The sequence below is a fragment of the Anolis carolinensis genome, chromosome 5 (assembly GCF_035594765.1).
Source record: "Anolis carolinensis isolate JA03-04 chromosome 5, rAnoCar3.1.pri, whole genome shotgun sequence".
Taxonomy (NCBI): domain Eukaryota; kingdom Metazoa; phylum Chordata; class Lepidosauria; order Squamata; family Dactyloidae; genus Anolis; species Anolis carolinensis.
In genome coordinates, this window is record NC_085845.1 from 86,488,683 (window position 1) to 86,514,797 (window position 26,115).

General features: G+C 39.3%; 1 protein-coding gene across 21 annotated transcripts in view; it reads right to left on the reverse strand.

Moving 5' to 3' along the window:
• The window catches only part of magi2 (membrane associated guanylate kinase, WW and PDZ domain containing 2), a 929,612-nt gene that overhangs the window by 274,418 nt on the left and 629,079 nt on the right, over positions 1-26,115 (reverse strand). For 15 of the 21 annotated variants that reach the window (XM_062983516.1, XM_062983514.1, XM_062983518.1 and 12 more), the window contains one exon: positions 19,157-19,237. The exons of the other annotated variants lie outside the window; for them this stretch is intronic. In XM_062983516.1, the coding sequence (XP_062839586.1) occupies positions 19,157-19,237 (81 nt within the window). The remainder of the gene's footprint in view (positions 1-19,156; positions 19,238-26,115) is intronic. 21 annotated transcript variants of the gene reach the window in all.

The window sequence follows — 26,115 nt, forward strand, 5'->3', positions numbered from 1 at the left end:
TCTTCAGTTCCCCCCGGAAGGAGGACAAGGTGGGGCCTGCCTACTCTCCCTGGAGAGGGCGCTCCAAAGCCGGGGGCCACCAAAAAAAAACCTGTGAGTTGGTAGGGGATAGGCTCAAAAAAAAAAAAAGAGGAGGGGGAGTGGTGAAAGACTTCCCAACAGCGCTTTAGGATATCGCCTTTTGTTCTTTTGGAGGTTCATATTTTCCGGATCTCTCTCTACTTGAGCTTCCAAAAAGAAAATAATAGTCCAAAAAAGAATCTCATATATCAGTCAAATCTATCTTAAAGTCCATTCCTTTTTTTTTTATGAATTCTAAGAAACTGGTCCAGTCCGTTCTATTTTTCCCTTCTCTTATTTTTTGAGTGAAGTTATCCATTTGTATTAAATCCAATACTTTCAGTATCCAGTCTTCCCTGGTAGGGATTACCTTCCCTTTCCATACTTTTGCTAATGTTAATCTTGCAGCCATGCTTATGTGAAAAAAACCCCTATCTTGTTTTTTGTTTAACAAAGGATTTGTGAATCCAAGTAGGTACATTTCTGGCTCTATTTTGAATTTTTTATCAAATATTTCCTGTATGGATTGGTGTATTGTTGTCCAATATTTTTTTATTCTCCCACAGGACCACCATAAATGATAGAAAGTACCAATTTTTCTACCACATTTCCAACATAAATTTGAATTATTTTTATTAATTTTTGTTTTGTTTTTTTGCTTCGTTTTTTTGTTTTCTCTCTCTCTTTTCCAACTATGTCTTTACTATTTTTTAATTGTTCTCTCACTATCGCTGTACCTAAGATTATCAAAAGAAATAAAAATTATTCAACAAAGCTGGGGGCCACAATCGAGAAGGCCTTCTCTCTCGTCCCTGTCAACCATGCTTGTGAGGGGTGGGACTACGAGAAGGGCCTCCCCAACAGATCTTAATGCTTGCACAGGTACATGGGGGGATGTTGTCATGAAGATTGGCAGGGCCCAACCTGTTTAGGGCTTTATAGGTGATTACCTACACTTTGAATTGGGACAGGAAACTTATCAGCATCCAGTGGAGCTATTTTAATAGGGGCATCACCCATTCCCTATAATTAGCTCCGGTTAGCAACCTGGCTGCCAATCTTTGCACCAGTTGTAGTTTCTGGACCGTCTTCAAAGCCAGGTCCATGTAGAGTGTGTTGCAGTAATCCAACCTGGATGGGCATGTACCACCTTGGCCAAGTCAGACTTCTCGAGGTATGGTTGCAGCCGGCGCACAAGTTTTAACTGTGCAAAGACCCTTCCGGCCACTGCTGACACCTGAGCATCAAGCGTCATTGCTGAATCCAGAAGGAACCACAGACTGCAGTACAAACAGTGAGGGATTTATGGACATTAAGGCTCATGCCATCTCCTACTGTGGCATGTGCTCCCATAGAATTATATAGTTTATGACTGCGGACCTGCATTCTCCGGGGAGAGCACAGGTTGACACCCTATACCCCGATCGGCCTCATGACTGACCAGGAGGACCTCTTGTCTTGTCTGGATTAAGCTTCAGCTTGTTAGCCCTCATCTAGTCCAGCACAGCGGTCATGCATTGGTCCAGGATCCGGGGGGGGGGGGGCTCCTTGGAATCTGGTGGAAACTAGTAATAGAGTTGAGTGTCATCCGTGTAGAGATGGCGCTGAACTCCACAACTTCGGATCTTGCCCAGCAGTTTCATCTAGATGTTAAAAAGCATGAGGGATAGAACAGAACATTGTGGGACCCCACAGGTCAAAGGCCAGGTATTTCCCAGTTTCACCAAATTCCCCTTTGAAACGTATTTTATTTGTTTCTGACCTGCTTTCTAGTTTACTACCATCAGTCTAATTCTGCCTCCTAAAGCATTAGTTACTTTACTACACACAGCTTAATGTTACATGCAAATTCAATTAACATGCTCTCCATTTCATCAGCCATGGAATTTATAAATCTATTGAACGAACTAAACGTGTGATAGAACCCTGTGGAGTGCCACCTGCCATTTCTCTCCAGAAGATGAAAAAGCACTGGTGATCTTGAATTCCATCCACAAGTCAGGGACAAAGACAGCTATTATCTTACCCATGTTTTCCTAATTTGTGTACAGGAATATAATAGGGATCATGTCTTGCTGAAGAAATGCTATGTCCACAAAAGTTCACTCGTTTACTCAGGGTTTTTTTTAAAAAAGAAAGATATTAGTCTGGCATGATTTATAATTCAAAAAGTAACCTTTCATGACTATGTATCAGACAAAATGTATAGATCAGTGATTCTCAACCTGAGATCCCCAGATGTGTTTGGCCTTCAACTCCCAGAAATCCTAACAGCTGATAAACTAGCTAGGATTTCTGGGAGTTGTAGGCCAAATACATCTGGGGACCCCAGGTTGAGAACCACTGGCCTAGATAGTCTACTGTATTGTTTCCCACAATGGCTGAGCACATGATTCCAAAAGCACAATACAATGACAATGGGACCAAACCCCTTTTTTGAACAATGATGCAGTGGGAGTAAGAGTGCAAGGGGATTACATATATGGAACATTTCCTTGCCCAGAACCAGATTATTGGATTGTCCGCCAGAGTGCCAGTGTAATACCTTTATCTAGCCAGATATTTTCAAAGATAAAAACTGTATATCTTACAATACATTCAAGTATAATATTTACTTGTATGTAGGACTAAAGTGGGGATGGAGGTGTCAGCACATATGTAAAATTGTGTGCCAGGCAGCATTCCAAACATACACACAATGTTGTGGTTTCTGCACTGCTCTTAGAAGTTCTGTTACTATCTTCACTGAGCCAATGCAGGTCAGTGGAACAGTGGATTCAGTCTGAATTTCTGTTTGAACTTTAAAGGAGCTATTCAAGGGACTGAATGCTTTCACCAAAATAGGTTCAGAACCTTGGATAACTCCTTTACAGTTTTGTCTAAAACAGTCACTGCCACTCCAGGCATCCTTTCATATTGCATAATCATAGAAATATGATTCCAGTTAAACAGCTATGGCAATATTCCATGGAGTCTTGGGATATACAGTTTAGCAGTCAATAGGACAGCTCTAGTGCCTCACCAAACAATACATCCTGGAAATTCATAGGATACAATCATGAGAGCTAAATTGAAATTGTTGTGTCACATAATAAGGGGCCCTGGTTATATTACCTTTATACTTTTTTTTTGCTCTATGTGTAAACATTTAGGAAGTTGCTGGACATTCAGAATGATGTTCCTGCCTCCATTTTAGCTCTGTATATGAGCATGTAAATGCTTTCATGTGACTGCAGTAATTCCAGAGTTCAGAACTCTATTAAACAGTTTGAAATTAATCTCACCATCATGAGAAAGATCAGGCAGTATCCCACAAAGGACATCGATGTTATTCATACAACCTACCCTTTCTCCAAGCAAACATAAATTCACAATTGATTCCCACAATTGGCTCAGACAGTGACTTGCTTATGGTTACCCAGAGAACTTCATGGCTTTTGAGAGGTTTCATTCCTATTATATTTTAACTTCTTATTTCAAATTCATTTTTAAAAATTGCTTGTTTAATTATTTTCAACACTTTTGCTGTACATAAAAGTAACTGTATTTTGTATTACCGTATATACTCAAGTATAAGCCGAGTATTTCAGCCCTTTTTAGGGCTGAAAAAGCCCCCCTTGGCTTATACTCGAGTGAGGGTCCTGGTTGGCTCATACTCAGTTTGGCTTATACTTGGGTACATACGGTACATTTATTATTTTTCTCTATTATTCTTGTTATTATTATATGTATTATTTCAATATTTTATTATTATTATGACATTTATTATTTTACTCTATTATTATCACTACTACACTTATTATTTTACTCTATTTATAATAATTATTATGACATTTATTATTTTACTATATTATTATTACTATTACATTTATTATTTTATTCTATTATAATTATAATTATTACATTTATTATTTTTCTCTATTATTATTGTTATTACGTTTATTATTTTAATCTATTTATAATAATAATAATTACGTTTTACTCTGATATTATTGTTGCTATTACATTTATTATTTTATCTATCTATTGTTATTACATTTATTATTTTACTCTATTTATTATTATTGGAAGGCTACATAAGCACATTTACACTGAAAAAGGTTAGAATAATGATTTAATTAGAGTTGGACAGGCTTATCTAAACTTACAGTTTTATGTAAATATTCAAAACTATTTAACCTACTGATGCCTCAATTAATGTCATTTTATTGGTATCTATTTTTATTTTCAAATTTACCAGCAGCTTCTGCATTTCCCACCCACGGCTTATACTCGAGTCAATATGTTTTCCCAGTTTTTGTGTTAAAATTAGGGTGCCTCGGCTTATACTCGAGTATATACAGTAATTTAAATCTTTGAGCACCCTATGTCCCATGTTCACCCATGTTAGGTAAACTATAGAATAAAAAAGGAAATGAAATAGTTTTCAAGGAATTGGGTGTGATGGGAATTTTCCCAAACACATAATCTTGTGAGTTATCATTAATACATTTGGGTAAATGGGTGAGGGACATGTTTCTGAATGGGTACCAAAAGTGCATTTGTTTTACCAAAAGAGATGCTTCTTGCATAAATCTTTCAGAAATAGTTTGCTTATTTTTGAGCTAAAGAATTTCTCCCTGTTGCTAAGAGAGAAACAGAAAACATACAACACGTGCATACACAGACATGTATAAGCACAGATTAATCAAGATGGATAGGAATCAACACAGTTGACTGCATTTGTGGACATGCCCTTGGAAGACATTGTTATGGCAACTGTCAAAGAGAGTGCCTGCACATCAACCTTTACCAGTTTGACTTCCCATTACACATAATGAATGGCATGTACTCCTGCCTAGTCCAAAGGAGAACATACAATGTCATAACATACACATAAAATTAGATAAAGGAAGTTTGTAAGTTAAAGACATGGGACAAAAACTATGATGAAGGGATTGCAAATCCATTCTTAGGGATTTTTGGATTCTGTAACTTTCTCAAAAGGACTGATGATCCATAAGAATCTAATTTTGTAGCTATCCATTCTCCTGAAATAACTTTAAACTGCCAATGCAATACAGCCAGAATTTATTACAGAGGCTGCGCCAGTCTCTATATATGGTCTGTTTTCTATTCCACATCATTTCCTGTGCAATTTGTTATGTAATAAACAAATACATTAATGCTTGTCTTTTAACTTCCCAAAATTGCTTTTAGCTGCACATATCCCATCTTGTTGAAGTCTATATCCTATTGAACTGTTAATTACAGTCATATAGTTGGTTGGTCTTAATCTAATTATGCAGGTAACATCAAACTGACTTAATAGAGTTCTATCTCATTAAACACGTCTGTCGTTAATAATTACGGGAAAATAGGATGAAAACAAAAATAGAAGATAAACCTTAGTGGCTAAAATAAATTGAAGCTGGAAGGAATTGCTAGTTTAAGCACCAAAGATTATTTTACTCTGTGAAGCACTCATTTTCATCATCCTGTGCCCTGGGTTGAGCAGGTTGTATTGCTATTAGCCTAAATGGTCTAATTAAAGTACTGTTTTGATCTATAGTTGGAATTGCAATGAAATGGGACACACTTTAAACATCTCAAACTGAACTTTATTAGGTCAAGCGCTGAGGGATTCCAGCAAAAGAATACACACCAATGATACATATATTTGTGTAACTTGGGGAGGGGGAGAAAAAGGAAGCATTTAGCTTCAGAATAGCTGGAACCTGCACAATTAAGATACTAAGGGCTGGTTCAAATGAAACAGCACTCCAATGGTCTTGTGTTCTGAGCACAAGGCAGCTTGGACTAGGTATATAATCTAATACTATTTTTCTTCTCAACGGTAGCAATAAGTAGTTTCAGCAATTTTCATCCCTATGTTAGAAAGTCCTCAAGAACCATATAGTTTTCCATGGATATTCAGCATGTGGTTGTTTTGCATAGCAAACAACATATTCTGCATGGAAAATAACATTTTAATGCAGAAATATTAAGTCCTGTGCAGGTAATTCTGATTTCTTTAGCAGAAAAAGCTGTATTGTTTGCAATAATTTTCATAGCCTAGATTCCCAACTGCAGCTTTTTATGCACAGAAAACTAATTTCTTCCTGCATGAAAGAAGCATTGTTTGCAAAGAAAATATTATTTCAATGCAGACTAGGTGTACTAGATAATTTTCCATGCAAATAAACCATGTGCAAATTTTTACATGGAACAAATCCACAATTACATTATTCTCTGTGCTAAGGAATTAATATTTCTGTATTGAAATATTATTTCCTATACAGAAAACGCTATTTCCCGTACAGAAAATGCTACTTTCTGTGTAAAATCACCAAGTGCCAATTTTGCACAAATTAGTGTTGAACTGTAAATGTTCTTTTCATTTTAGGATTCATCCCAGCAGAGTTCAACACAAAAAAATCTCAATTTTTTTTTTTTACCAGCTTTCACATTTTTTAAGAAGTCTTTCCATTCCTAGCATGAGCCTCAGGTTGCACTAAACAACACTCCCTTTGTGTAAAAGACCCCAGGTCTAAAACTTATTTGTTTTCAATTCTAGTTTTCTAGAACATATATTAGCCAGTAGAATTTTTTCACATGTTCTGTTTTACTGTTAATGCTATAGTTTTGTGTTCATGAATGGACTGGGGAATGTTAGTTCAGAACAGTTGTTCCCAACCTTTGGTCCTCCAGGTATTTTGGACTTCAACTTCCAGAATACCATACCAGCTTTTAGAGATTGTGGGAGCTGAAGTCCAAAACACATGGAGGACCAAAGGCTGGAAACCACTGGGTTAGAACAACATGTAAAGGTAAAGGTAAAAGTTTCCCCTGACATTAAGTCCAGTCGTGTCCGACTCTGGGGGTTGGTGCTCATCTTCATTTCTAAGCTGAAGAGCCAGCGTTGTCCATGGACATCTCCAAGGTCATGTGGCTGGCATGACTGCATGGAACACCGTTACCTTCCTGCCGAAGCGGTACTTATTGATCTATTCACATTTGCATGTTTTTGAACTGCTAGGCTGACAGAAGTTGGAGCTAACAGCAGGCGCTCACTCCGCTCCCCGGATTTGAACCTGGGACCTTTCGGTCTGCAAGTTCAGCAGCTCAGCGCTTTAACACACTGTGCCACTGGAGGCTCCAGAACAACATGTAGAATGTTTAAATCTTCTCTTAATGGAAAGAGGAAATGTACAAAACTTATTGGCATTGGCTCATGCTCATAAATGTTAATAATGGCCATTGCGCCTCAACCAGATTTAATCCTTAGAACATCTCTAAGAATTAAGCTATGAGTAGAGGTTCCTATACAGAGAAACACTTTGCACGGGGTATCCAAATCACACCCCACGTAAAAACGAATTCATTTGCCACAAAGCAGGTTCTAGAGAAGGTGGTGGCCTCATAACACCAGGGTTTCTTGATTTATACCGGATCTATTTCAAACTAGTTTCAGACATAACTACAGAACTGAAATGGCATTGGTCACCTTGGTGGATGATCTTTGAAGAGAGTAAGACAGGGGGAGTGTGTTCCTGCTGGTTTTCCTGGACCTCTCAACAGCTTTTGATACCATCAACCATAGTATCCTTCTGGGCTGTCTCTCCGGGATGGGGTTTGGCAGTGCCCCACTGTTCTGTAGTGGTTCCAGTCCTTCCTGGAGACCCAGATGGTGGAGGTGGGGTCTCCTGTTTAACTTCTTAGACTGTGGCCTGTGGGGTCCCTCAGAGTTCAATTCTGCCCCCATACTATTTAACATTTACTCCATTTTGCGAATTTGAACAAGCAGCCTTCAGGTCAGCAACCCAACCTTCAGGTCAGCAGTTCAGCCGGTACAAGGATTTAACCCATTGCGTCATCTCAGCGGCAAATATAGAGGCGGTTGCGGGGGGGGGGAGAGAAAGAGAAAATGTAAATATAATGAGCAGCAGTGAAACTGACAGATGTAGTGAAGACTGAAGGCTTGATGTGTATAACCATGGTGCATAGGTCAATGTAGAAAAGTATACATGAAGCCTCACTGGAATCAATGATACTTATTTATATGACTAGACATATAGAGGATTATCCTGTTATCAGGTAATAAATATTTTTATTCCATTCAAATAGTTGTATGTTATGTACATACACATTCTGTATTCAGTGTCATGGGCTGTATAAAAATCCTAATAATTTGGAACATATTTTAGATTTGCTTAAATTTCGGTCGTATTTTAATGCTAGATATGCAATGGTTCATCAGTTATGTTATTGCTTAATTTTTGTTTATCTATTATAATTTTAATTTTGTTATAGTTGTGAATTTTCTTTTGGGATCTGGGGGGTTGTTTATTTCTCTTTGTTAGTATTTTCTGGCATTGATTATTTGCCATTTGTTGTTGTAAACTGCCCTGAGTCTCTTTGGGGAGATAGGGTGGCATATAAATAAAGTAGTATCATGATCATGATCATGATCATCATCATCATCGGTAACTAGAACTTTTGACCTAGGCATTTTCTGTTCTTGCTAGAAACTGTCCTATCCTTGACATCTGCCCAGAAAATACAGAGCCAGCAATGAAAGGAAGTAGAAAGATGCGATAAAAGACTCTTATCTGAGATAGGAGGAAGCTATTGCTCCAGCCAACAGGAAAACAATTCAATTTTCTTATCAAGGCCAGTGTTTCTACAGATTAAGATAACCAAGTTATGCAGTGAGTTAAATGTATTGCTGAGGTATGTGAATTTGATGGCACTCTGTTTTCTTCTTGTAAAAAATCCCTGATGACTGCTCATTGCATATTCTGTTTTCTGAGTCAGACTTTTTATTCTGCTTTCATTCATTTTCAGTTTAGTTTACAATGTTGTCTTTGTCTTATTTCTAACGCTTTAGAAAACAGGAAATGCGCAGTGACTAACTTATATCTCTTTCTGAACTGCAGCAGGCAACATTATAACTATTTGCCAGGGAATATATTAAGAGAGAAATCTCATCCCAAATTAAAAATATGAAATAAAAAGGCATAAATGCATTTATACAACATACACATTGGATATATCTATCCTTCTATCCGAACCATGGTTTTCTGGCAGGTAACAGTTATGCAAGTAACATCATAACTAATAACCAATCTATATCACATTTGGCACCAAGGATATAAATAATCATTTCTCCTGTTTAACCTGTAGACTGTATTTCTATCCCAGGATTACTTCATGATATTTTAAAAGTATGTGTGTTTTGAGAGCAGCAACGATACTATTACACTGCTACCAATACAATTAAAACAGCATTAAAAATTATTGCGCCTCTCCCAATTGTAGCATAGCCGAAGCTTTCATATCCTTATCAGCAAATATTTAACTATATCATCCCATGTCTGTGATTGTTTCCTTGAAGTTATATTAAAATGCATTGAGATGACACTTAGGATTTCCAGATGGTTTAACAACTGTAGTGTCATTATAGACACCACAAAAGACCATTATATTAGCTCATAACATAACATCGACATTCGGTTATAAGATAAACATAATTAGATTATTCAAAAATAATTTGTTTCTGAAAGGATTAACTTGCCTGCCCTGCAGATAATTAAGAATGGCTTAGGAGAATTAGATCTGCCCTTAAAGAATTAGGCAGTGAGATTACTTTGAACAGATAAATAAATGGGGGGATCCCTAAACAAACAGACAGATAAATAAATAAATAAATAAATAAATGGATAAATAGACCATATAAAAGCTAAAGCTGAAATGATAAATATGTACTCTTGCATTTGCTGATTGCCATATAGGAATTAAGAGTGTACATAGTTTACCTATAGGATCAGGGTCCAAACTGAGGAGCAAACGTGTAACTAATTTGATATTCTTCTGGATCCCTAACTATTTAAATGGCAATTGCAAATTTATTAACAATAGTCACTAATTTAATAATTATTAGGCATATTTTTGAACAAAATAATGTGGTCTTCACTTTGGGGATTTAGGAAAGCTGTCCACCATATAATTACGTGTTACGCAAGCTCTATCCATAATCGGAATACATTGGCAAGGTTTTGCAACAGACATCGCTAGAAGGACTACACAATTTCCGAGAAGAAAATTAAAGAGCTGTGGTCATTCCAGCTATCCTGAATAGCAGGCGGATTGGTACGAACTGCAGGGAAATTGGTACCATTTCATCTCTGACAGGGCTAATCTTGCCGTTTCATATGGAACTAATCTCTGCTAGTTGAAAATGAAAATCACAAAAGTGTGAATGCAAAAGATTCAATGTCTGGAAGACAAGAATCGCAACTCAAGGTAGTGCTGCCCCTTGAGCCATCCAGGTATCTTGAGTATTTTACACCCCAATGCACAGGTGCTCCAAAGACCTGCAAATTTGCATTTTACTCTCTTTAATTCTCAACAATGTGTGAACTAGACGCAATAGTCATATCTTCTCCACCATTCAACTGGCAAGTCTCCTGTTTCCAGCTCCCTTCAGCAACCATGTAGTGTTGTTAAAACCCTAGTCAAATTATTGGATTAATTTGAGGATTGCACCAACCTGCAAATCGCTGTGAGCCAGGAAAGACATACATGCTTTCAGACAGCTTAGTTCACTGAGTTGGATAGAACTAAACCAGTTCAAAGGCAAGCAGGATAGCATCCACTGTTTTGTAGAGTCAAGCCTAAAATGGTGCTGTCCCATATGCATGTTTGTACTAAATGTTTACATCATGAGAAGACAGGTAAGCTTGGAAAAGATCATGATGTTGGGGAAAATGGAAGAAAAAAGGAAAAGGAAAAAAGGAAGAGAGGCCGACCAAGGGTGAGATGGATGGATAGTATTCTTGAAGTGACTGTCTTGACCTTGAACTGGGGGCGGTGATGACCAACAGGAAGCTCTGGCGTGGACTGGTCCATGAGGTCACGAAGAAGAAGACGACTAAATGTTTATGCATGATATTTGGTGCAAAACTGCCAAAGCATTGTCGAGGGAAACTAATTGGTCCTTTTACATCAATCCTGAATGCCAGCAGTCCTTATACCAAGGCAACTATTTCGCATCAACATATGTAACAAATATACATGTCAACAAATTCCAAACATTCCACAGCGAATCTATTAATGTTTGCCTTTATCGGGGATTTTCAAATAACATCACCAGTAAACATCAAAGTGCCTTTATCATACAGCTGCTTCACAGGGACAGCACATTGCTCAAAAGGATGTTTGTTGATAAGAGTGAATGGTGAATATGTTAAATTAACCCTCTGGAGAAATTTCCAGAAATGTCAGGTAGAAGAAAAAATCCAAGTTAAATCAGTGTAGTTTTCCTAAGAACTCTGAGAAGGATTATCTTTCAGCAGAAAGTAAGAGGTCAATGTGTTGTTGAAGGCTTTCATAGTCAGAATCACTTGGTTGTTATGCATTTTCCGGGCTGTATGATCATGTTCCAGAATCATTCTCTCCTGACGTTTCACCCACATTTATGACAGGCATCCTCAGAGGTGGTGGGGTATATTGGAAAACTAAGTAAGGGAGGTCTATATATCTTTGGAGGGTTCAGGGTGGGGGAAAGAACTCTTGTCTGTTGGAGTTAATCACCTTGATTAGCATTAATGACCTTGCAAGCTTCATTCACTGACCGCATAAGAAAGCTAATGAAGAAACACAACCTACAAACTATCAAACTATCTACAGACCCACTAAGAAATCCAACAAATGCTACAATCAGAGAAGGACAGGAGGTATCGTCTCAACTCTGCAGTTCACCGTATACCATGCAACTGTGGACAAGTCTACATAGGGACCACCAAACGCAGCATTGCCCAAACACGAATCAAGGCTCATGAAAGGCAATGCAGACTGACTCAACCAGAGAAGTCAGCCATAGCAGAGCACTTGATGAACCAACCTGGACACAGTATATTATTTGAGAACACAGAAATGCTGGACCACTCTAACAACTATCATGTCAGACTACACCAAGAAGCCACTGAAATCCACAAACATGTGGACAATTTCAACAGAAAGGAGGAAACCATAAAAATGAATAAAATCTGGCTACCGGTATTAAAAAAACAAACTCTAAAATAGAACAGTAAATAAAGAACAACATTCTGCAAACAGAGGAATTTCAGACATGAATCAATCAGGGGCAGCTAACACCTTAGAACAAAGGATTCCCCCAGGAAAGAAGAAGTCAGGACATGAAGCTGGCAAGACTATTAATGCTAATCTTTCTCCCACCTTGGACCTTCCACAGATATATAAACCTTCCTTGTTTAGTTTTCCAATATACCTCACAACCTCTGAGGATGACTGTCATAGATGTGGGTGAAACGTCAGGAGAGAATGCTTCTGGAACATGGCCATACAGCCTGGAAAATGCACAACAACCCAGTAAGAGGTCACTTTAGGCACTAAATTCTTCTCTGGATGAAAATATCACTTAAGAAGTGTTTCTGACTTTCATTTTCCCTTCTTGCCAGTTCACTCTTCCTTCCAAAACATCTTTCTCCAACTGATCTGTGCTCCTGAAATTAATCTCTTTCCTTCCTTTAATACCTTAGCCCGAGGGTGAGGAACCAGCAGCTGTGCAAAGGAAGGCTAAAATATCTTAAAATGTCAAAATAAGGTTTATTAAGAGTTCTACATTAGTATAGTGGGAATCAGCCATGGACCTTCCTTTTCTTTTCTGCCACTGCTGTGCTGACTAGCTAAGAAATGGGAAAGGATGATGTGTGATAGTGGAGGAAGGTAGGAGGACGTTTTGAGAATGGAAAAAGTTAGTGGGGCAGAGGTTTTGCTTTCTGAAGAAAGGATAGTATTTTAATGAGCTGTGACTTCTTAGAAAACATTATAAAGTTAATCTGAGGTGAGCAGGGGAGATGTCACCAACCTCTATGGACTTATTTTGTTATAGGATGTATATAAGCTTGCCTTGTTCTCTGTGCATTTTTGTCTGTTCAAATCCAGAGAAGTAATGTGAGGGAATTTAGTTATTCCTTCATTTAATCTGAACCTCTGTGTTTGTTTAGATGCAAAACAGTAGCAATAGTACATTTAGCTATTCCTTTGCTTCGGACTCTATTTTCTTTTTATTTGGATATAAAGAGGGAACAAGAGCACATGTATTTATTCCCTCGTCTTCTTTGTACTTCTGGCTGACTCGGGTGCATGGATATAAACAAGCAAAATGAGGGCACTTCGTTATTCTCTCACCTTGATTGAACTCTTGTTTGTGCTCGTTTAGAGTGAAAGAGGTAAAGTGAGCACATTTAGTTATTTTCTTGCCTTTTGGGAATTTTATTTGTGCCGTTTTGGAGACAAAGAAATCATGATCACAAAACTGTTTTTTAAGAATTTTAACTGTTTATTTTTATGCTGTTCATGTTTAATTCTATTTTAATATTTGTATATTTTAATCGTATTGTATTAGTTTCATTGTGAGCTGCTTTGAGTCTCTTTAGAGAGAAAAAGGGATACAGATGGTGATGATGATACAGTAGAGTCTCACTTATCCAACACTCGCTTATCCAACGTTCTGGATTATCCAATAAATTGTGATATTTTGGTGCTAAATTCATAAATACAGTAATTACTACATAGCATTATTTCATATTGAACTACCTTTTCTGTCAAATTTGTTATATAACATGATGTTTTTGTGCTTAATTTGTAAAATCATAACCTAATTTGATGTTTAATAGGCTTTCCCTTAATCCCTCCTTATTATCCAACATATTTGCTTATCCAACGTTCTGCTGGCCCGTTTATGTTGGATAAGTGAGACTCTGTTGTAGTTTAAATTTCAAGGTTTGGATTTTTGAATGTAAAACAATGTACACAAAGAATTCAAAAGATAATGTCTTTTACATACACGTGTCCGGAAATTTTTGAATGGATGAATTTATTTCAATCAACATATGACTTTATCACAATTGTTTAATGCTTTTGCTTATTGTTTAAGATTTTGTTTTGCTTTTGGTCAGATCCGAAGTAAAGCGAATAGTCCAAATCAATTAATTATAATATCTGACTGACATTACTTTGTGAGAGGGTTAAGATAATTTAAGGATGGACTTCTGTCTTCTTACTTCCCAAATCTTTTTGTAAAGTCTTGTGTGTATGTATATCTGCATATATAAATAGCAAGAAAATACCAGGAAAGTACTGTTGCCAGATAGAGACAGAAGTAGTTTTCCTTTGGAAATAATTACTTTCTGTTTTTTTTAAAAAAATGTTTGGTGTTTGTACATTGTTTTGTTCACTTCCTCATTACTGCTCCTCTTTTTCTCTCCTGTATAATGTTCATGTTGCATTCCCCTCCATTCTATCGGTGGGCTGAATAAGGGGTGAGTGGATTGGAGATCTTGATTGGTATTAAAGGTAAAGGTAAAGGTTTCCCCTGATGTTAAGTCCAGTCATGTCTGACTCTGGGGGTTGGTGCTCATCTCCATTTCTAAGCCGAAGAGCCGACGTTGTCCATAGACACCTCCACGGTCATGTGGCCGGCATAACTGCATGGAGCGCCGTTACCTCCCCGTCAGAGTGGTACCTACAGACCCCTCAACCTTAAGGTACAGACCCCTCAACCTTAAGGTCCTGCTTCTGAATGCCAGATCCGTCAATGGTAAGACAGCTATCATCCAGGATTTGATCCTGGATGAGGGGGCGGATCTGGCATGTATTACCGAGACTTGGTTGGATGAACCGGGTGGGGTGAATCTCACCCAGCTGTGTCCACCGGGTTTCGGGGTCCATCAGCAGGCCAGGGTGGAGGGGCGGGGAGGTGGAGTTGCGGTGATCTTTCGGCAGTCTATCGCCCTGATCAGATGCACCGTTCCACAATCTATGGGGTTTGAATGTGTCCTGCTGAAGGTGGGAGCCCGAGACAGCTTGGGGATTCTGTTGGTGTACCGTCCACCCCGCGACCCAGCAGTCTCCCTGCGTGAGCTAGCAGAAGTGGTCTCTAATGCGGCCTTGGTCTCCCAACAACTCATAGTTTTGGGAGACTTTAACATCCATGCCGAGACCACATTAACAGGTGCAGCTCAGGATTTCATGGTTGCCATGACGACCATGGGGCTGACTCAAGTTATATCTGGGCCCACACATCAGGCGGGACACACGTTGGACCTGGTTTTTATTGTGGACAGTGGGACAGTCAGAGTGGAAGAGCAAAATATTCTTCCATTGTCATGGTCTGACCATCATCTGATCTGTTTAAGTTTCGCCGTGGCTTCTAACCTCCGCAGGGGTGGTGGACCCATTAAGATGGTCCGCCCCAGGAGGCTGATGGATCCGGATGGACTTCTGAGGTCTCTTGGGGATCTTCCTGTTCTGGAGACTGGCGATCCTGTTGATGTCCTGGCTGATCGTTATAACAGCGAGTTGGCAAGGGCACTTGACACGATCGCTCCCGAACGTCCCCTTTCGCTGCGTAGAGTCACGTCGACTCCTTGGTTCACTGAGGAGCTGGCCGTGATGAAGCGTACGAGGAGGGGACTAGAGTGCATCTGGAGAAAATCTCAGGATGTGTCCGACCAAGCACGGGCTAAAGCCGCTATTAAGGCTTACTCCGTGGCTCTGCGAGCAGCCAGGAAAGCTTTCACGACTGCCCGCATAGCGTCTGCAGCCAATAGGCCATCGGAGTTGTTCCGAGTTGTTGGAGAGCTCCTGCGGCCTCCTGAGGCCCAGGAGCTTCCCGATGACTTGGCAACTCGGTGTAGCGATTTCGCACACCATTTCGCAGGCAAAGTTGCTCAGATACGTCATGAGTTGGACTCCAGCTTGACTGTGGTTTCAGCGGAGGTAACCGAGGCACCTGTCGGTTCCATCTTATGGGATTCTTTCCGGCTTGTTCTTCCTGATGACGTGGAGGGGATTCTTGGGTCTGTGAGGGCGACCACTTGTGCTCTGGATCCTTGTCCCTCTTGGTTGGTTAAACTGGCCAAAGATGGGCTGTTGGAGTGGTTTGTGGCCATAATAAATGCCTCCTTGGGTCAGGGGTCATTTCCATCCTGTTTTAAGCAAGCGGTGGTAAAACCGTTGCTAAAAAAGACCTCGCTAGACCCATTGGTTTGTGACAATTACAGACCAATCTCCAACCTTCCATTTTTGGGCAAGGTTCTGGAGCGGGTGGTTGCCACGCAGCTCCAGGAGTTCCTCGATGACACTGATTTTCTGGACCGCTCGCAGTCGGGCTTCAGGCCTGGGCACAGTACCGAGACGGCTTTGGTCGCCTTGGTGGATGACCTCCGCAGGGAGCTGGACAGGGGGAGTGTGACCCTGCTGGTTCTCCTGGATATCTCAGCGGCTTTCGATACCATCGACCATGGTATCCTTCTGGGGAGGCTCTCCGGGATGGGGCTCGGGGGCACGGTTCTGCTGTGGCTCCAGTCCTTCCTGGAGGGTCGTTCCCAGATGGTGAAGCTGGGGGACACCTGCTCAGACCCCTGGCCATTGACCTGTGGGGTTCCGCAGGGGTCTATTTTATCCCCCATGCTATTTAACATCTACATGAAACCGCTGGGAGAGGTCATCCGGAGTTTTGGAGGGCGTTGCCATCTCTACGCAGATGACACGCAAATCCACTATTCCTTTCCACCTGACTCCAAGGAAGCCCCTCGGATGCTGAACCAGTGCCTGGCCGCTGTGGCGGACTGGATGAGGAGGAACAAGCTGAGGATCAATCCTGACAAGACAGAGGCCCTCCTGGTCAATCGTGCGTCGGATCGGGGTATTGGGTGGCAACCTGTGCTGGACGGGGTTGCACTCCCCCTGAAATCACAGGTCCGCAGTTTGGGGGTCCTCCTGGATTCAGCGTTGACGCTTGAGGCTCAGGTGTCGGCGGTGGCCGGGAGGGCCTTCGCACAACTCAAACTTGTGCGCCAACTGCGACCATACCTCGTGAAGTCTGATTTGACCACGGTGGTCCATGCCCTAGTTACCTCCAGACTGGACTACTGTAATGCACTCTACGTGGGGCTTCCCTTGAAGACGGCCCGGAAATTACAACTGGTCCAACGCTCGGCAGCCAGATTAATAACGGGGGCAAATTACAGGGAGAGATCCACTCCCTTGTTTAAGGAGCTCCACTGGCTGCCGTTCATCTTCCGGTCCCAATTCAAGGTGCAGACCATCATCTATAAAGCCCTGAACGGTTTGGGACCCACCTACCTCCGTGATCGTATCTCCTTCCATAAACCTGCCCGTTCCTTGCGATCATCCGGAGAGGCCCTGTTATCACCATTGCCTATATCCCAGGCTCGCCTTGTAAGTACAAGGGAGAGGGCCTTCTCTGCTGTGGCCCCCCGATTGTGGAACTCACTTCCCACTGAAATAAGGCAAGCTCCCACTCTGTTAGCTTTTAGGAGAGAATTAAAAACATGGCTCTTCCATTGTGCTTTCGGTGAGTAATGTCTGTCATATATCTCCGTATTACTCCCCTCCGAACTTCTATCCTCCAGATTACCCCTTCCAAATGTCCCTGCCCATAGTGGAGTACTTCTCTGTCCCTCTCACTCCGGGTTTTATCTTTGTGTTCAAGTGGCCTGCCCTTGATTTATAGTTTTTTTGTTTTTGTTTTTTTCTTGATTTCTTGATGTTCTGTTTATTATTATTTATTGTATTTTAAATGGTGTTATGATATGTTGTTCTTATATTTTATTATGTTGTATTGCTCTGGGCATGGCCCCATGTTAGCCGCCCCGAGTCCCCATTGGGGAGATGGTGGCGGGGTATAAATAAAGTTTTATTATTATTATTATTATTACCTATTGATCTACTCACATTGGCATGTTTTCGAACTGCTAGGTTTGCAGGAGCTGGGACTAACAGTGGGCGCTCATTCCACTCCTGGGATTTGAACCTGGGACCTTTTGGTCTGCAAGTTCAGCAGCTCAGCGCTGTAACACATTGCGCCACTGCCAGGGGCCCAAAAATATATTTTTTACATTTTTTTAAAAAGTGGGGCTTTATACTATATAGCTTTTGATAGTAGAGACAATTCTCATAACTATGATGCATAAACAGCATTAAATTAAACTTGCTCCCCAGTTAAATGTATATAGATTCTGAGACTGGTTTCTGAAATCACTCTTTAACAAAACCTTAATTTGAAAGAATTTGGATTTTTCTTTTCTGCAACATGAAAACCAACCTTAAGTCTTAGTAAAAACTAGGTTTGTGCAATTTGGCCAAAAGGCATGCCATTTTGAGGTCCATTTTTAGCTAACCCCTCATTCTGCTTACTGGGAAATTACTTGAATTAGGAGGAGTGTTGCTTTCGGTCTACAAGTTCAGCAGCTCAGCGCTTTAACACACTGAGCCACCGGAGGCTCCTTCGGTATTACATTTATTTATTTATTTAAAAACTACTAAATCTGAAAAAAAATTAAAAGTTTGAAACTAGAACTACTTATTTGGGTAGATTCATAAGCAGGGCTTCCAGGTGTTTCTCGATTCTTCTGCAGTTTGCTTGGGTGGTACCCGAGTGACTGTCTTCAATAGGTACTGACCAGAGATGCAGCATACCGGCTAATATAGCTGGCCAGAGATTATCTGCCTGTTCCGCATTTGGGTATTACCCCAAGTATGTTGATTTTAACATACAATTAATATAAGACTACCAAGTGAAGTGTTCATTTTGAAAGAAAAAAAAAGCCAGGCAGGTAGATGGTGAATTGAACACTATAATGGAGGAGACTTCTTCATTAGTATATACATTGGATGAATGTAATCAAATCTTAATAAGTTAAGCAAAAGTGTATATATATATATATCTCCAGGAAGAGAAATACTTATTGTTAAAAAGTGTAATGAAGCTGGAAAAGAAAAAGCACTTGCACTGGTTAGAACTCTACAGATTAAGGAGAAGACCGACAGTATTTCAGAACCAAACAAGGAGGCACAACTTTAGATTTCATGAGATTCCTGGGACAATAAAACAAAAGGATTTACTATATCTTTTTCTTAATTTTCAGAGTAATTTTAGAAGATCTAAATTTAAACAGTCTTGCAGCAGCAGAGGTTAAAACAGCCTTCTAGATATCTAAGCTGGATAAAAATTAAAGAGACCTAGAAATGTGTTAATTTTGTTACATTAATTTAGTTTTATTACCTTTATTCTCTTCCTCTGTCAGAGGAAAGCTTCCTCCGTCGGAAGAAGGGAACCTTGGGATCCAACCCATTAGATTAAGATCTGTATGGGGAAGAGGAAATTGATGACTGAGGGCCATGAAATCATAGTACTCAATTACATTGATCCAGATACTCTTGTGAAGTTTAAATTAACAAACTTAGGTATCATATGGTTAGTAATTCAAGTAGTTCAAGTGTTTTATCAAATGGTTAAATCTTAAAAAGAATTACAAATTGCACCTTTGAAGACAGTAAAATAATTTGGTTTCTTTTAATCACTTTATTGGATAATGAATTCTTAAGTTTTAATTAACATCTAGGTAGACTGACTGAGTATTGGGCATTTTCTTAGTAATGGGGTTAGTGTTACTGCTCCTCACTAAACTACAGATATAATCCTAGTAGAGTAATTGAAAATTCACTTTCCTTCCACCAAAGGGATCAATCTTAGAATTATGGGCACAAAACATTAGTACTTTTTGTCCCGACAGATGACTACAACAATGAAAATAAAACAATTGGCCTTCAATATCAATGGATGTGAGCACCATTAGGTTGAATTTTTTTAAAAAACAAAGGAGCAAATCTTGCTTTTGCCATTTTATATATGGGATACCAATTCATTATGCCATTGCCTATAATGGGATTTGAGTATCCATGGATTTTGATATTCATTGGAGTGGGGGTGGGTAGTGAATCAAAACCCAGTGGATACCATAGGCCAATGGTAGCGAACCTATGGCACTCATGGCAGAATGGGCATACAGCGACCTTTCTCCTGGCATGCGTGCTGTCACCCTCCGTGCTCACCCACCCATTCAACCACCCCGCTCATAGATCAATGGAGAATTTTTTCTCCTAACCTGCTTTTGTCTGAAAAACTGTACATGATAGATGCCCATCCTCATTACACAATAATAGAGGGATAGTTTCATTTTAACAGCCATGGAAATACTCAAAGGTATCTGGGATTTTTCATTTTAGGGAAGGCTCATTAAAATTCCCAGGCAGGAAGCTCCTCTAGAGGGTTTGGAATTCTGTCTCAGCCAGAATGGAAAATGATCAAGAATTCTGAGAATTGAAGCAAAAACATGGTGGGCCAAAGACTGACAACCACTCATCTCATCAAACTACAAATCTTAGGATTCTGTAGGAAGTTTCCGTAACAGTCAGAATGGAATCCTAGTTCTATCATTGTGTAGTATGAAAGTGTTCCCAGACCCTGAATTGATTATAACTCTTCAAGTGATATCCTTTGTATCTTGTTTTGCATGAATTCTGCAAAACAAACCCCCAACAACATGGGGCTAAAATCCTATTTCTGAGTGGGTAAAAGTTAATCAACCATCCCTGTTAACATATGAATAAACATATAATTATTGTAAATACCAATACTTTGAAGATATAACCTGTGAATTTTAATCCACTGAACTTTCTTAATTAAAAAATACTTAAGTTTTAAAATGGCTAGTCATTTTATTCATTTAAGACATGGATCAAAAAGCAGAGAGAAAATATCTGGGAATAATATTGGCATGGTGTTTGTTACAGATAATGAAACTTAAAACAAATTGTTATGTATCTATTTCTCTAGTCCCTTTATTTACTGGACAAGCTGTCAGATATGAGGGTACAAGTAGAGCTTTGATTATTCCAGGTTTATGTGCCAGACCAGAATTTTGCTTGAGGCTATAAATCACACCAGAGATAGGCTCAGTTCCATAGATTATTGAACAAATCACCTAAAAAGTTAGAATGTGCTCAGAACTCAAAGGAGAAAAAAATAACAAGGTAATGCATTCTAAACTAAATTGATCTCTAAGTGATGCAATAGCTGCTATTCTCAATTAAATCACTATTAAACAATTTAACAAGCTCCAGTTGGGCGATGAAGGGTGATTTAGGCAACATGATACAACTAATCATATATTTCTTTTCTGCATAAATCTTGTTCTAGAATCCACTAATTCTATGCATTTTCTAACACCATTTAGTAAAAAAATATAGAACTGGTAACAAATACAGGTTATAGCTCTGTAACAGGTCCTGAATGTTCTAAGGCACTGTACACCAAGAGAGTGGAAGTTGGATCGTGAATTTTTACTTAGAACATTGTGATATTAGTTAAATCAAAAGAAGAAAAATGCTTTATTTTCAGTGTAAATTTATTCTTGGTTTGAACTGGTTAAATACATGGTATACAGTGTTCCCTCACTTATTGCAGGGGTTACATTCCAGGACCACCCACAATAAGTGAAAATCCGCAAAGTAGAGACACTATATTAATTTTAATATTTATACATTATTTTAGTAGTTATACACTATTTTAAGCCTCTATCAACCAATCGTGTGTTAATAAATCGCCTCCTTCTCCTCTCATTGCCGCTTGGGCTCCTTTTCTCTCCCTTCGGCTTCTCCTTCCTCTCTTCCTTAGGCTGTAAATTGCAATTTTTATGATCTATAATATTCCTTTAGAGTTTATTTAAAAACCTCAAAACAGCGAATCCGTGAAAAGTGACTCGCAAAGTAGTGAGGGAACACTGTACTGCCAAGGGATATTTCATAACACTTCAACAATTCACAGTTGAAAACCAGGACAAACAATAAAAGCAAGATGAAGACTCAATGAGGAAGAAAACATGAAGCAAGGAGATGCTGCAGTAGTTTGCTTTAGCTTTGACCCTACTGGAAAAGGTAAGATTCCACCCCTTCATATCTTCTCCCACTGTTCCCCATTGAATTACAGTGGAACCTCTACTTAAGAGTGTCCTAACTTATAAGCATTTTGAAACAAGAGACAAATCTGGTGTTCCCAGAGACTGAAAGATAAACAAAGTGAGCCCAGGTGTGATAAAGTGTGAAATAGTGATGTCATTGGGTATTCTTAAGGAATTGGAGTCAACATTCCTCCGCTTGCCCATCTCCTGCTTGCCCACCTGCTTGTCTTCCTATTTGCCTGCCCCCACTTGATTATTTCCTACCCCCTTGCTTTTGAGTCTATTGGGAAGGTCAAGATTTATCCTCTCTCCTCCCTTACTCCCTGGTGAATTAACTGGTTGCAAATTAGTTTTGTAATTCAACTTTGCAAGAATTGAAGTGAGCTGAGGATCAAAGAGGTGATAGAGAGGAGCAGAGGAAAACTGGGACATTTTTTTAACAGGCAGTTAAAAAGATGGGACAACAGAGGATTCATCAGAAATGTCCTTGCCACAATGGGATAGCTGTAGTGTAAGAAGAAGATACCAGAGTAAGGACAACTAACTTCATCTTCACAATGCTTCAAGTGATTTTTTCCAGTTCTGTTCTTTACTGCCTGCCTACCAACAAATCACTAACAGAAAAATTGTGAATTACACAATCATAGAAATGATTAAATTACTCCTTCTTTCCTTTCAAGTACTCACATGCTGTAGACTGGATTTATTATTGTCGATTGAACTGTAATATCTTTTGTTTTTGTTTCATTTCTTACAATGAGCACAAAGCCTCCACTGGCTAACAATTTTGCTGTAGTATCAAAGAGTTATTTTCTATCTTTGTGTTATAGCCTAAGCTAAAATTTGCCACTGAAATTATGCAAATAAACAGCATCCTACTGAAGATGCAAAAACAACATTAAAATCAGTGCATTATTGAACAAAATTACTTATGTGAGTGTTCCATGTTTCTGCTATGTACTTATCATATAACTCCTGAAGATCTCTATAAATACTTGATATAAAAAAAGCCAACTAGACCTGTAATATGTTGGAAAAATAATAGATAACCCAGTATTAGCACTACTGTATACTTCAATGCCTTTTCAGAAACACTCATTTTGGAAGTAAATTTTCTATTTATTACCAGCAGTTCTTCTTTGTCAATATATATAAAATAACAGCTCTCTCAATTCTGATGATAGAAATTACAAGGTAACTTTGTTTGAAAAAAGAAAGAATGTAAGTAAAAAGGAATTTTCAGCACTTTGTTTTTAATGATACCTCACAGGACAAAATAGAAAAAAATATTTCTTTTATATTCCATTAATCAATTTACAACACACATTGTGCTTTAGTGCTCTTAAGAGAACATGGATAACAACTGGTGTTATAAAATATCATAAAATTTAAGATGACTTCTCCATCCATGTAATGTTGGTGGAATCCACTAAAGATTTAAGGCAGGCCCGCACAACATACGGCTCAACCTTGCGCTGTTTGCTCAGAGCTTGCTGAGTGTCCAGGGCTCTCCTCAGCTGTTGTGACTCAGCAACAGCATAGCCTGCAGAGTCAGAGTGAGGATGAAGAAGGGGATTCTGGGTTTCAGATACAAGAGCCAGATGATGGGATGCAGGATGAATTTCAGGATGATGGCATGGGCATGGGAATTATACAGGCTGATTTAGAGGCTCGAGAAATGCAGCTTGAGGATGAACTCTTGAACCAGCCGGTCATAGATAACAGCTAGGATGACATTCCCATGGGAATTAATGATCCGGAGATGTCTCAGGCTCCAGTTCAGGTGTGAGATAATGAGGTGGCTGGCCTTGAAGGAGCGCCATCACTATCTAGGGCAGATCGCTTGCAATGGAAAGGAATGTCTCAGCCTCGTCTTAGTTTAAGATTGGCTGGAAAGCGAGAGGCCTCTGAAGGAAAAAGAAATGCATTTTTGGGTTGCTTTTAAAACGGTGTGTTTTGAGACAGATCTTTGTCAAAGCAAATTCTCGCGTCATCTGAGTGGATGTTCATGCTTCCTTGCCTTAGAGTTTCTTCTGTTCCTGGATCTTGGTAACCTTTGAGCCTTTGTTCTTGTGGATTGACTGACTATTGCTTTGCCTATGGATTATTGGATTTACTGACTCTTGTTTTGCTTATGAACTATTGGATTTTACTGACTCTTTTACAACTTTGAGAACTTTATATTTGCCTGCTTTGATTTATATATTTGCTTTTGCTCAATAAAATTACAAAAGACTACCTTCTGTGTGTGACTTGGTGTCAATAGCAAGGTGAACTACTCTGAGGTGCGACATCAGCGCCATGCAGTTCTCACGGGAACAGCACACATCTGAGGAGAGACTGGTGTTCCTCCATGGGCCTCAATCCCACCACACCATGCCTATCAAGGCAGGCTGATGTGCAACAGGCCAAGCACCCAGGCCTTTTCTCAGCTGTACACCATTCCCATGGGTACAGAGCATGGCTGGGAAGATGCTTGGGGCTTGCAAGGCTATATCTCACCCTACTCCACCAACCTAGGATGCCAGGAAAGAAGAGGCTGACATGTTTGGTGTCTGAAATGATGCCTCAAGGTGGTAATCTATTCACATATGCTATCTATTTCCCCAAATACTTTGGTCTCTCCTTTCTTTCCTTTTTCACCAAAGCTCTGATAGTTGGTAAAAGGCTTCCTTCCTTTCAATTGTCTCTCTCTCTCTCTGACCCTAGTCACATGAAAGTAGGCTGAGGAACACTGTATCCAGAATAGGGATAGAGAACATGTGGTCCTCGTGTTGAACAATAACTATATCTATCACACTATAACTGGTCCAATTAAAAGAAGCTGAAATAAACTGCAGTCCAAAAGTACCTGGAAGCTGGGAGATTACTTAGTCCTGTTCTAGGGACTTACTCAGTGAACAAGCATTGAATTTCTCTCCCCATCTGGATTTTCAAAAAGGTTCCTGGGACCTCCTTTTAAACACAAAACCCTTGCTGCCTTTTCTCATGTTGCTTCCATGCTTCCACATAATTGATATGCATGCAGAAATGCTTCCACCTGGATTCAGCTCTGAAAGCCTAACACAACTATTAGTCAAGGCCAGCGAATAGACACTTTGCTGCATAAAACAGAGCATCAAATGGTGCCTAAAGTAGAAAGGATCTTTCTTTCCTTAACAGTAATAACAATACCAACCAACTATCATCATAATCCTGCATCATATAACAGCAATAACAACAAAAGAACCTGCTACATATTCCTGATGTCAATAACTCAAGCCTGAAGTGGCTGCTTCACTCTGCCCATCATCTACTATATTCAGTTTGCTTTTGTTAAACAAAAACAAAACAAAAATAAGTCTGAAAATCCATGAGAAGATGGGTGAATAAGGTTAATATTTGAAAAATGTACATAGTATATAGTTACAGTGCTATGAATCCATTTGAACTGCCAATGTTCTATCCTATGACATCTTAAAATTTACAATTTGACACTCACCCGGGGAGTGTCGGTACCACATCAAACTACAAATTCTAGTATTATATATGATGCATCACTGGCATTTAAAGTGGAATCATATAGCTATAATTGTGTGGGATGAAAGTGTTCTGGGTTATCCAATATATAATCTTATTTTTTTTACAGCTTTCAAGCAGGAGCTAATGTGTGCAAGTGCATAATCTGGCAGCTGTTCATACTTTCTTTTTAGTTCTTTTTAAAAATAGGAGGCACAATCCATTTCTTACTTTGGCAAGAAATATTATTCTGTCTGTTGTACAAACAAGGTGTCCACAGGTCCATAGTATCAGCATTTTCTGCACGGAAAATAACAGATTCTGCACAGAAAATGTTATCTTTGTGCAAAAAACCTTTTTTCTGTGCATAAAATAGCAGCTGTTTATTTTGTGCAAGGTAACTGCCAAATGAAATAGTGTACAGTTTTCAAAGCCTTTTTTGCAATAGAAAAAAATGCTAAAATTATTAATTGCTTCTTTTTAGAATAGGATTGGTGAAGAATGGAAGGAAAGCGAAACCTAACGGGCGAAGTGGAAATTTTAATTGGTATTTTATGTCAAGTGCTCAGCTTGGTCAACAGTGATCTTTTGCTTTAAAAAAATTATGTAAAGAAGGCATTGTGATTTTGTGAATTTTTGCTTTATGGCCTATGAAAGGATTCCGGTATTATCCTAAGAAATATACAGAGGCAAAATTACAGACTAATAAAAAGTGGCTTTTATT